At 39.3% G+C, this 12,608-nt stretch overlaps 1 protein-coding gene and 1 long non-coding RNA gene across 2 annotated transcripts in view; one reads left to right on the top strand and one right to left on the bottom strand.

Moving 5' to 3' along the window:
• The window catches only part of ALG13 (ALG13 UDP-N-acetylglucosaminyltransferase subunit), a 61,043-nt gene extending 53,850 nt beyond the window's left edge, over positions 1-7,193 (bottom strand). The window contains 3 exon segments of the mRNA XM_058714165.1: positions 4,918-5,056; positions 6,464-6,522; positions 7,077-7,193. Of these exon segments, the coding sequence (XP_058570148.1) occupies positions 4,918-4,988 (71 nt within the window). The 5' untranslated portion in view covers positions 4,989-5,056; positions 6,464-6,522; positions 7,077-7,193.
• A 329-nt stretch (positions 7,194-7,522) lies between these two features.
• The window catches only part of LOC131502929 (uncharacterized), a 62,052-nt gene continuing 56,966 nt past the window's right edge, over positions 7,523-12,608 (top strand). The window contains exon 1 of the long non-coding RNA XR_009257258.1: positions 7,523-7,575. This is a non-coding gene — a long non-coding RNA (uncharacterized LOC131502929). The remainder of the gene's footprint in view (positions 7,576-12,608) is intronic.

Raw genomic sequence — 12,608 nt, 5'->3', positions numbered from 1 at the left:
AAGAAAACAGAGGCTTTGGAGTGCCATATTACTTTACAGTTGTCTGATGTTTGAGTAGACCCTTTGTTTAGAATTCTCTATGGTTCATGACATAAAATAGCCACTCAGTGATCAAAATACATTTTAAGCCATAATTTTTCTCAAATTAGAGAAGCACATTTATAAAAGAGCCCAGAAAAGTCAAAACCTCACCATGTATTTGAAAAGGGCCTCTCCTGTGATATTAGTATTAGATCAATATATAATTATTATTCCTGTAATATCAGTATATCAATATATAACTATTATGGTGCTGTGAATTCTCAACTATGCAGATGTAGATTACTCACTTTTTAGATTATTCTCAGCAAAATTTTAATCCAAGTTGGCTTCCTCCTGCTACCCAGAGTATTTCTCAGCCACCACCTTCTACTATTAGTAAGAATTTATTTTTAATATTAGCCTAAGTAAAACAATCAGGAAAATAAATCTACAAAAACATTAAGTAGAGCATCCCAAGTAAAATGTTTAGAACAGTCAATATATTGTAATAACGTTATAGAAAGTACGTCTTTATAGCGTATGCTGTTTTTATGAAGTAGATCTAAAACTTCTCCCAGAAAACTATGAACACTTACAGATAATCCAGTTTATTTTACAGGACTCAAGACTACTTACTCCCATCAGAATTTCATAATGTATCGATCTTGAACTACATGAACCTAAAAGCCATGTATTTAGCCCATTATACACATCAGATCATATATTTGTTTGTAAAACTTGTAAGTACACTGAGTTATAAATTGCTCTATGTTGTTACAATAAATGCTTCAATACCACTGTGAGAAGGGCCCTTAGAAAATAACAGCAAGTCCTATTGGCCTAAGTCCTTTGATTTACTCTTTTCAAACCAATAAAGCTTTGATACTGAACAAGGTTATTTTGTCATTTCCTATTTAGATTTTAGAAGGGACTACATCCACTCCACTGAAAGTAGTTTCTCTAAGTACCATAGATCAACTGACTTGATATTTAATCTTGATCACCTTTTTAAGATAATTATTAAACTGTATATTTCACAGAAGAGAACTCGTTTTTGTTTTTCTTTTTTTTTAAAGTTTTCTTCCTTAAATTATAAAGGTAAAGACGCTAACTCTCAAATGTCTTTACAAATTGGTTACTGCTTCATTTTTTATTCTAGGACCACCAAACCAATAACTACGTTTGAAGTTCTTGTCAAAGTTTTCAGATTTAACTCATTTTTTTCATGATTCTAAATCAACTGGGAATTTTAAGATAAAACCTGTAAATGCTCACTAAATACTTTACTAAAATAAAAAGATTAAGTAAAAATCTACTGAATTTACTAAATTGCGATGAGGATTTGGACCCAAATGCTAACATTCACACCATAAAATTTTCTATACATTCTATAGATGTAGAAGTTTATTAATTTATATTATTCTGCAAATTTGTATTTAATTTGATTTAACCACATTCCATAGGTTGAATTTGGGGGGTGTTTTTAAAGTGTTCAGAGTTTAGTGTTTATTTTTGTAATCCAACAACTTTATCCAAAAATGCAGAAAATTTTTCTGGCTGGCCAGGAGGAAAACATTTCAGTGTTGATAAGTCCATTGACTGTAACAGCCCAGGAAGCGTGCTAAAACAAAAGAAGAAAAATATTAGGTAACAAGAGAGAAAATGCCATAATTCATCTGCTGCCCACTTGATGACTGATTCTAACTTCCAAGAATACTGTGATGCTTCTCAAACTGTGTATGTGAATTTTAATGTAAAATTTTCCTATAGGTATCTAGTGGACCCTTGAACAACATGGAGTTAGAGGAAGAAACCCACCTCCTGCACCGTTCAAAATCCACGTACAACTTGAGACTCCCCCAAACCTTCACTACTAATAGCCTACTGTTGAGCAGAAGCCTTAGTGGTAACACAGTCAATTAACACATTTTGTACATATTACATTCTGTATTAACAATTACATAAACCAGAGCAAATGTTATTATGACAATCGTAAGGAAGAGAAAATGCATTTACAGTTCTGACTGCAAAAAATCCACGTATTAAGTGGACCCATGTCGTTCAAAGCTGTGTTGTTCAAGGGTCAACTCTACATGCAAAGATAAAAGCAATACCAGGAACACTACGCTACCTGTCAATACCAATTCAACAGATACGTTTCTCGTGTCAACTGAAATATTACAAAAATGTTATTTCATAAAAGATGTGGTCACATGGCTTTTGAATAATTCTCAGGACTGGCCAGATATAAACTGAAGCAAAATTAATTTATGAAAACAGAATAAACGGAAAAAAAAGTAACAGCTGCCAGACAAGAATAAGCTGGGGAAACTACTAAACCATGCATGAAGATTGCAAAATAAAATTTTTTCCCAGTAATTTACTATCATAAATCCATATATAATCAAGCAATGTACAATCACCATGCATGTTGGAAATAGATTCCAAACCATGACATAAAAGTACTACTTCAGAAATTTAATTAAAGCAGCCACTTAAATTAGAACAGACATACAACCACCCAGCCTAGTTTCGGGGGACTAAATAATACACCTAAAATGAAAATACAACCAATTATTGATTTTTACAGTATTCATGTCTGTGACTTCCTGGAAATATAGAAAAAAGACTTATAAAACTGTAAGAAATTACCAAATTGGAGACCTGTACAGCTTTCTTTTCAGCTTAAGGAACACAGATAGATAGGTTTCTGAAATCAATGCTTTCTCATTTTAAATGTACAGACATAAAAATCAGGGATGCCTCGGTGGCTCAATCGGTTTTCAGCCTCGACTTCGGCTCAGGTCATGATCTCACTGTCCGTCAGTTCGAGCCCCACATAAGGCTCTATGCTGTCGGCTCAGAGCCTGGAGCCTGCTTGAGATTCTGTCTCCCTCTCTCTCTGCCCCTCCCCTACTCATGCTCTGTCTCTCTCAAAAATAAGATTTAAAAACTAAAAAAATATATAAATGTATGGACATAAAAATCAAAGCTGATTTGGGGCACCTAGGTGGCTCAGTCGGTTAAGCATCCAACTTCGGCTCAGGTCATGATATTGCAGTTTGTGAGTTCGAGCACCGCATCAGGCTCTGTGCTGACAGCTCGGAGCCTGGAGCCTGGAGCCTGCTTTGGATTCTGTGTCTCCCTCTCTCTCTGCCCAACCCCCCTCCCACTCTCAAAAATAAATAAACATTAAAATTTTTTTTTTAAAAATCAAAGCTGATTTAACATCTAGAATAAAAATACTTATCAAAAGTGGAAAAACTGACTTGCATAAACCAGTTAGGAAGAATTTATTCTCTAAAAAATGAGGTCAACCCCTAACAATCTCAACTACCCAAGGAAAGCCATGCCCATTATCTGAAACCTACATGATTTTTATTATCTAGCTTCTCCCAACTCTGAATACTTTTAATAATGACTTCTAGGTTACACAGCCACCCTGATGTTCCCTCTCCTCCATCATGTATGGATTAGGACACCAATAACTATTCCTGAAACAATCAATGAAACTGTCTCCTTTCAATGAGAACAAGAATCATCTGTTTTGTTCACCAGTGTATGCCAAGTACCTAGAATAATGCCTGGAACATAGTAGGTGCTCAATAAATATTTAATGAACAAACAAGAATTTACTGAGTGCATAAAAGACAGACGCAGTGAAGTCAAAAGAAATGCTTATGTTCTAGCCAGTTTCTTCTAAGGTTTTTCACTTTAAACTTCAACTTATTGTAACAAAAAATACATTATTTTGTAATACTTCTATAAAGTCTTTACTTCTCAAAACATCAAAAAACTTCAAATTAGAATAGCTTTTAAAGTCAAATAATTGGGTATTACTGACCTGACCCTTTGGCAAGCTTCTAGTGTCTCAAGAAGAATTACTAGAAAACAAATCAGCAATTTTCTTCATCCTTCTACTGTGATGTTGATCATTTCTTGTTGAATTTTAATATACTTCTAGAAAATAATACTCCTTACCATAGTAATTCCTCTGGCTTAAAATACCTCAATGGCTTCTCACTACACACAGAATAAAATCAGTACTCTTACATGAGCTCTCCCCACCCAGTCTCATACTATCTTCTTCCTTGCTCACCATACTCCTGCTACATTTAATAACCTTCCCCTCTATTCCTCAAACACAACAAACGCCCTGCTCATTCCTAACTTAGGGCCTTTGGAATTGCTGCTGTTCTTTCTTCCTCTAGAGCTTCATACTACCTCTTGTTTTTCAGGTCTTGGCTCAAATGTCAGATACCCATCCATGCCTTCCCTGACTATTCTAATTAATCTTCACTCCAGTTATCGTATCAGCTTGCCTAATTCTCTTCATAACACATTTCACCATGTGAAATTATCTTGATCACTTATTTATGAACTGTTTACTATCTCCTGGTACTAGAACATAAGTACCATGAGAGCAGGGGCTTCATCTCCCGTTTACCACTGTATCCACAGCACTTAAAAGTAATGCCTGTGACATATTAGGTATAATTTTACTAACGGATGAATCAATTTCACTTAGGGATTCCAGTGGATTTACTAAAGGCAAAACCTTAATTATAAAATATGCAAACGCCTTCCTTGAATGATGAAAATCTAACGAACTCAAAAATTATATTCCCAGAGACCTGTGCACCCAGATGAACTTACATACATGCACACACACACATTCACATGCAATGGAACAGGCACAGATACGGAAAGAAATAGAACACAGAGATCACGCTCACAGTGGAAGACAAACAAATAAGGGTTTTACAGGTGAGAGAAATCAAAGCATGCTTGGTAAGTGGGAAAAGGTAAGAGGTTGAAAAGACAGGTTAGGTAGGTGGGTAAGAGTAGTAGGGGAGGATTTAAGGCAAGAGGTCAAATTATCAGTCTCTGGTATACCTGCAAGTACAGTAGAAGAGATGCCCGTCTTTGTGTAGCTGCTTTGCCAATTCCAGCTGATGATTGTTCATCAACTTTTCGTTTATAACCACCACAAGGGGCTTTCTGTTTTCCAGAGTCTCCAAACAGCTTCCTGCACCTACAAAAATTAATCAAAATTGTTAGTTTTTTTTTAAAAAAAGTTAAGTAAGGTGCTCCACACCAAGCGTTAGTTAGAACTGAAGATGAAAACTTAGCTGGCAGAACTACAAACCACGCCGTTCAATCACACGCTCAAAATAACAAAAATGTAATTATCAGTTGCTTTGTAGTATGTTATAACCTGGACTTGAAAAATACATCTTTTATCACTGCCAACAATATCACGATCTACGATTCAGCGTTTTGCCACTTGCCCTCTATTAGTATGTCCTGGGCATGTCTCGAATCCAAGTAAGATTCAGGTTCAACACACTGTTCATGAAACTGTACCACACTTCTACTCACTTCTACTCAAACACAAGTGGAAAAAGCAAGTCTTCAACAGTGAAAGGCACCAAAAAGAAAAACTTTGACCACCCTTAGGAGACTGCCTGTGAGGTACCATCCCCTACACATCAAGAATAAATCTCCATGCATGTGCATATGTACAATATTTGGGTCAATTCCACTGATACCTAAAATAGTTTAGAGGTTTTCAACGGGAGCGAAGAGACTGTTAGCTAGACAAAACTTTTCCGGGTAACTACTTTAGGGTAGAAGATAGACTAGACTAACACCAGACTTACTTATGGACTAGACAAGTTACAGTTAATCTCTGTGCCTCTACTTCTTCATCTGTAAAATGGGAATAGTACTTAGTTTGTATGTTTGGGAGAATTCTACAGCTTATATAAACAAAGCACAGAGACCAGCACCAAGAGCGGTTTACTATTATCCTATACCACCCGTATGTTAGTAAGGCCTGTTTCTAAGAAGTCTTCTCTCTTCACATTAGGCCTCGTAAGAGCCAAAAAACTTCCTCACTTATCCTGCAATCGAAATTGCAATGCTCCCCAAAAGCCGTTCTTCTGAAGGTACCGGTAGTCTAACTAGATCAGGTTCTTTGAAGAGCAGGCCATGATTTACAGTTATGTGGGTTAAAGAAGATCGACTACATTCGTTTCACGCTCACACTTAAAATGTTAAAAAAAAAAAAAATCTTTCAAAGCCAATTTCTCCAGAGCCAAGCCAACCAATAAGCTGGCTGAACATTCCTGCAGATCTAAGCCCAAATACTGATCTCAAGTTTGACCGCTCGCTCGTTACACAGGACGTTGGGGGTAAATCATTTGGCTCGTGTTTAGGGTTTCTTACGGTAAAGTTGCGCTACGGGCTTCGTTTCCTATCCTTCTATCACCCGGACGCAATAAATTCTTTCCGAGAATGTCAATAGGTACATTCGAAGAAATAATCTACCCACCACGACTACAGTGAGGTACTGCAGTGATTTGGGTTTACCTCACAAAAAGTCAACTCTCTGTTCTCACTACCAAAACCCAAATCGCGGGATTCTAAGGCACTTTACCTGCGTGACTAATAACAAGATCTGCTTTCTCAAGATCTTCTTTCAATGAATCCTTGTACCTGTAAACATCCAGAGCAAAGGACTCAGTACGGAATGGTTCGGGTACCACCTTCCCTCTACCTATCTGGAGAACGAGTCGGTGGTAGCCAAGGCTCTTGATTATCTGAAAAAAAGGGGGGGGGGGGAAGGCGGGATTTTTAAAGAGGCTAATGCTAAGGAGAAAAAAACAAAACAAAACACCACCATCCCCTGAAAGTCGGTGTTCAGACCGGGACGCGCGGACCGCAAAATATTCTACCCCGCGGCCGGTTTCGCTTTCCCAAAACGACGCTTCGCCCCTCACCGGACCCCGGGAAGGTTCCTCACAAGCCCTAGCGGGAAAATCTAAGCGACCCAGCTCACCGAGCCCTGAGAGGACCGGCCACGCCACGAGCAAAAGAGCAGGCAGAGACCCCGAGAAAGGCGCCCAGAACTAGCGGGGAGGCAAAGAAACGCCTGCGATCCGCCTCGCGGCCGAAGCTGCGCGAACCCCCAGGCCGGGGGAGCCGTCGCAACGCCGCCGGAGGACGCCGGCCGCGAGGAAGCCCGCGGAGAAGGCAAGACGCGGGCTCACCCGAGAGCGGCGGGGGCAGGGCGGGAACGGCGCGCCGAGCGGGTCCAGCCGGATCGAGCCGGACCGGACCGGACCCGGCAGCGCTCGCGAGGCGCGCGGTGCCGACCACGCGACCCGGCGTGGGCCAGAGGAGCAACAGCAGGCTAGCTAGTCCGAGCCAAAGGAACACCAACTCAGAGAGGCGGAGCAGCGGGAAGGAGGGGCGAAGCCGGAGGAAAGAGAGGCGGAGGCGGAGAGTCGGCAGGCTAAAGCCAGGGAAAGGAGGAGCCGGAGAACCGACGGGGAGGAGCGGCCGAGAAGCCGGCGGGGAAGGAGAAAGAGGAGGTGGAGGACGCTGAGGAGAGGGGGAGCCGGAGGAGGGGCCAGGCGTGCGCGGGGCGGGGCCAGGCATGCGCGGGGCGGGGCCAGCAAAGGGGCGGTGGCACCTGAGGTCGAGCCGTAGGGGGGGGGGGGGTTCCTTCCGAGCGCTGCAGTTCCGGCAAGGTTACCGAGGCTAGCGGTAAGCCTAGGGGCGGCGAGCTGCAAGCGAAACCGCGGCGCGCCGGCCCGCCCACCTCCCCCACTCACTTGCAGAGTGTCGTGCGCCGAGACACAAGCAATGAGGTCGTCAAAGCTCGTGGTCCCAACAGTAACAAATACGCACTTCATCGCGCGGGTTCCCAGGCCCGAATCGCAAGGGCCGGATGTGACGTGGCGGAGGCCACGTGGGCCTCAGCGGCTGCGCTCGGTGGGGGAGGTGGAAGTCGGCCCTGGCCGCCAGAGGGCTGTAGGAACCGGGGGTGTGGTCCGGCGGGCGGGCGGGCGGGCGGGCGGGCGGGGGTGGGGCGAAGGGTAACGAACGCCTTACGCGCCAGAAACTTAAGGTGTGTGTGAACTCACCAGGCCTTCGCGATAGGAAGGTGGGCGGTTGACAGATTTACTTTTTTTCAAAATGGTAGTTGAAATGATGAAACCTCATACCCCGGCGCTATGTTTGCGTCATTGCTTGGGTGCTACAAATCTTTTCAATAATAAAGGAGTTTGGGACTCTTTATTTGCTACCCTGTTTTGCCAGTAGACGTTTGAGCGATGGTTTATTTTATTTAAAGGCTGTTGAGAGCATGTGAAAAAAAAAAAAGGTGCCTTTTCAAGATCACTCATCATTAGCATAGGCTCTTCAAACTGGTTCTCAGGAAGCCAGAGCCCTACAGGGTCTCTGGGAAGTGGCGAAGAAGTTGCCTTCATTAGCAAGCATTGTGTGTAAAATAGAGGCACCAGGGCCTGGAGCCTACATCTATAATTCATTGAACTCCTCCATTGAGCCCTTTAAAATGTAAAATTATGATAAATTTAAATTATGATGAAATGTAAAGTTATACAGGAGCATGAATAAATACCACAGATCTATTACACTGAAGTAGTCAAACACCCTAGAGCTGATTTCTCAAGACTCCTTACTCCTACCACCAGTATTAAAATCGTTGTCCGCTTTATTTCCTTGTAATGTTTTCTGTGTTTCCTACTCAAAATCTCACTTTAGTTCATATTTGTGTTTTCCCCTGCCTGGTCATATACAGAAGGGAAGCTGCAAAAAATTAAAGAGGAAAAGGATAAGATGTGAATTAGGCCTAGAACAAAAGCTGAAAAAAAAAAAAAAAAAAAAAGCTCTTCTGCCTGTTTCTGCCGGACCGTGTCTTTAAATCTTGTAGCTTGGGTAATTGTCATTTTGAGGAGTGATATGCTGCTACCCCTTTCTTGATAACAAATTTCACGAATTGATGATAACAGGGAAATTACACTCTCATAGTAATAATGTGGAAAGATCATGGTTAAATAGTAAAACATAAGCAATAGTCAAATTTTCTGCCCAATAAGAAGAATAAGCTATGAATATTTATTGAAATATTTAGAGAGTGTATTCCAAAGTATTCTGTAACGCAGAAAGACCTTTACCTCTTTTTGTGTCTGTGAAATCCTTCCCTGTATCTAGAGGATACTAAATTAAAGGAGCACCGTTCTGGTTAGCATACAGACAATAGCACACATATAAATTGAATATTTGTAAATTCCCAGAAAATGAGGAAATGGAATTTCTAGTATTTTAAATGTGCTGCACTTTAATAAATCATCTTCCTGTAGAAACGGATCCAAAAATGTTTTAAGAACCTGAGATTACATAATTAATGTAAGATTTGGGCAGTTAGTCTTCTCTGTTTTGTCAGTGTTAAATATTCTACAAAAATGCATTTTATTTACTTGATTGTGTTTTTCCTAAACTCACACTTAAGCCTGGTCACAGAAGTTAACATTACCTCTAAAAATGTTTCATTATGAAAAATGTAAATTTGTTTTCAACTAAATTCAATCAGTATTCTGACAAACTTTATTTCAGCTGCAACTATGCTTTGTAGTATGCCAACTTGAAGATAATTTCTAAGATCTTTAAACAACTGAAGATCGTGGACTGACATTAAATTGAGTTAATGAATAGATAATCATTGCATCGCTAGGTGCTTTCTAAGTAAAATAGAATATTGAGACATTGGTTTAAACTAAGCATAATTCTAAGTTTATATAACTTGGCTTCTTATTTTGAAATGCTATAGGGAAGCCATATCTTGGAGTTGTATAATGAATGTGTTCATTTTCTTTTTTTTTTTGCCACTTTAAGAAGTTATAAAAAGGATTTGTGTGGCTGCGGAGAGTGTCGTCATGTGTATTCTTAAGCTCTGCTAGTCTTTAAAAATGTTTGTATATGCCAGATAATTCTGTTTCCCACCCTTCACTTTTCTCTTTACAATTGAAGTTAGCCACTTTGGTCCAAAGTTATAATTAATATGGTAGTTGAAGCTCTTCAAAGACTTAACAGTGACAAAGAATTACAAGACAATCTGTGCTTTTTTTTTTTTTTCAAGGAAAAAGAATAGTTTTGCCTAACGCAGCTTTTTAGTTTTCAGACCCTTTTATACTATCAAAAATTACCAAGAACCTTGAAGAGCTTTTTTTTATGTGGATTATACTGTGCATTAAACTATTATTATATTAGAGATAAAAATTAGAAACTTTAAAAATATTTTTTCACTGGAAAGTAGCAATGATGAGCACATTGCATGTTAACATAAATGACCTATTTTTTATGAAAAATAGCTTTTTTCAGAACAAAAATTTTCGTGGAAAGAATAGCATCATTTCACATTTTTGCAAATCTCTTTTACAATCTGGGCTAACAAAAGAAAGCTGGATCTTGGTATCTGCTTCTGCATTTCACATATTGCATAGCCTCTGGAAAACTCCACTGTGTGCTCAAGAGAGGATGAGAGTCAAAAAGACAGATAACATCTTAGTATTACTATGAAAATCATTTTGACCTCACAGATCCTCCAAAAGAACATGAGAGAGTATAAAAAAAAAGACAGAACTTGGAAAGTGAATTTTATTTGCTTTGGTTTATAATACCCGAATCTGAAATGAAGCTGTGAAATATATTCAGATGTTTACAGTACCCTCTCAGTTTAGATGGTCTCACTTTCTTTATTTAGTAGCTAATTCTACCTACAATACAAAAGGTTATTCTTTACATGAGGTGTGCCTGGATAGCAGAGATTCTGTGTCTCACAAAAATAATTTTCTGTGATTTAAGTTGCCTGTATTACATACTTGATAATTTAAGGGGGAAAAACCCATAGAACATATGCTTTTCACTTACAGTAGTGTTGCCTTCTGTGTTTCTTTTAAAATGCTTTATTTTGCATAAGAGCACCCCCCCCCCCATTATTCGCTGTTTCGCTTTCTGCGATTTCAGTTACTGCTAGGCAATCTGCAGTCCTGAAACAGATGACCCTCCTTCTGATTTCTGACTTATCATCAGGAAGTCAATAGTAGGGGCACCTTGGTGGCTCAGTCTGTTAAGTGTCCAACTTCAGGTCAGGTCATGCATGATCTTACAGCTTGTGGGTTCTAGCCAATGTCGGGCTCTGCCCTGATAGCTTGGAACCTGGAGCCTGCTTCAGATTCTGTGTCTCCCTCTCTCTCTGCCCCTCCCCCACTCATGCTCTGTCTCTCTCGGTCTCAGAAATGGATAAACATTAAAAAAAATTTTAAAAAAACAAGCTCAATAGTAAACCTAACACAATGCCTACATCAGTCACCTCACTTCATCTTGTCACATAGGTATTTTATCTTCTCAAGTCATCACAAGTGTGGGTAGAGTATAATAAGATATTTTGAAAGAGAGAGAGAAAGAGAGACCACATTCATATAACTTTTATTATAGTAAATTGTTATAATTGTTGTATTTTATTATTAGTTGTGATTATTAATCTCTTGCTGTGCCTAATTTATAAATTAAACTTTATCATAGGTAAGTGTGTATAGGTAGGAGAAAAGATACATATATATACACACATATATGCAAGTTTGGTACTATGCAGTTTCAGGCATCCACTTGGGAGTCTTGGAATGTATTCCCTGGATAAGGGGGGACTACTATACTTTGATTAAATAGGTAAATAAGTATTGTTTCTTAGTCACTCATGACCCTATCTAGTCAAGTGAACAGATGTCCTCTGACAAGTCTTAATTTTGCCTTCCCAAAATCAGTTCCTGAATTTTGAACAAATAAAATTTTCAGGATATTTTGTACCTGAAACTAAAACTTCTGTGTGTAAAACCAGTGAGATTTATCGGAGGGCCTTTGGAATCACAAAGATTTGCTCTGTTGCCTTATAAAGAAAGATGCTGGAAATAATTAGGTTTGTTTAATGTGTTACGACTGTAAAATTCCATGGGAAGAGTTGTTAGGTCAGAAGGGATACAGCTGCCCCTAAATTAAGATTTTTGGTAAAATATTATCAATATAAACATTTTAGAAATCATACGCATTATGGGACGTCCTGGGTGATTTGTCAGTGCCCTTTCTGTCTATAATACTGTTTTACCTTCAGGAGTAACCCTTATTAAAACTCTTACGAAATAATTATATACTGCACTCCAGTATAGAGTTTTGTTCCTCTCTATTAAGGATTGGCAATATGTAGAATTGGCAATAGTAATAAATTAACCACATCTATTAAATCTCCTAACGTTCTCTTTTACTCTAAAGCTTACCTAAAGGTTCTACTGTAAAATACAGGCGATAATTTGCATCTTCAAGAAAAAACAATCTCAGAGCCTCATGGAAAGAGACCATACCAGGTCCTCAGATGATTGCCACTCCAAAGACTAGATTTTGGGGTTCAGGCTTCTGAGCTGACATCACTTAAATAACTTTCAGACCATACCGGTGGACTGCGGCCAGATTTCTAGGGCTCATTTTAATCCAATGGAAGGCACTGAGAGCATAGCATCAGATGAAAGGGATGGATGTGCTAGACAATTGCTAGCCTTCCATTAGATACCTAGTAATCCTTTTTTCTTTTTTTTTTCTCTTTCAAAATCTTTCAGAATTTTTCACAACATGAAACCCAGGTATCTTGACGTGCATTTTAGAAAAAAAAAATCGTACATCCTTTCCCAGATAAAACATGAAGCTACTGCTGAGACTCTAAAAGGAAA

This window comes from Neofelis nebulosa, chromosome X (assembly GCF_028018385.1).
Source record: "Neofelis nebulosa isolate mNeoNeb1 chromosome X, mNeoNeb1.pri, whole genome shotgun sequence".
In the NCBI taxonomy this organism is placed as follows: Eukaryota; Metazoa; Chordata; class Mammalia; order Carnivora; family Felidae; genus Neofelis; species Neofelis nebulosa.
The sequence above is the reverse complement of the archived record's forward strand: the minus strand, read 5'-3'. Positions and strand labels throughout refer to the sequence as shown.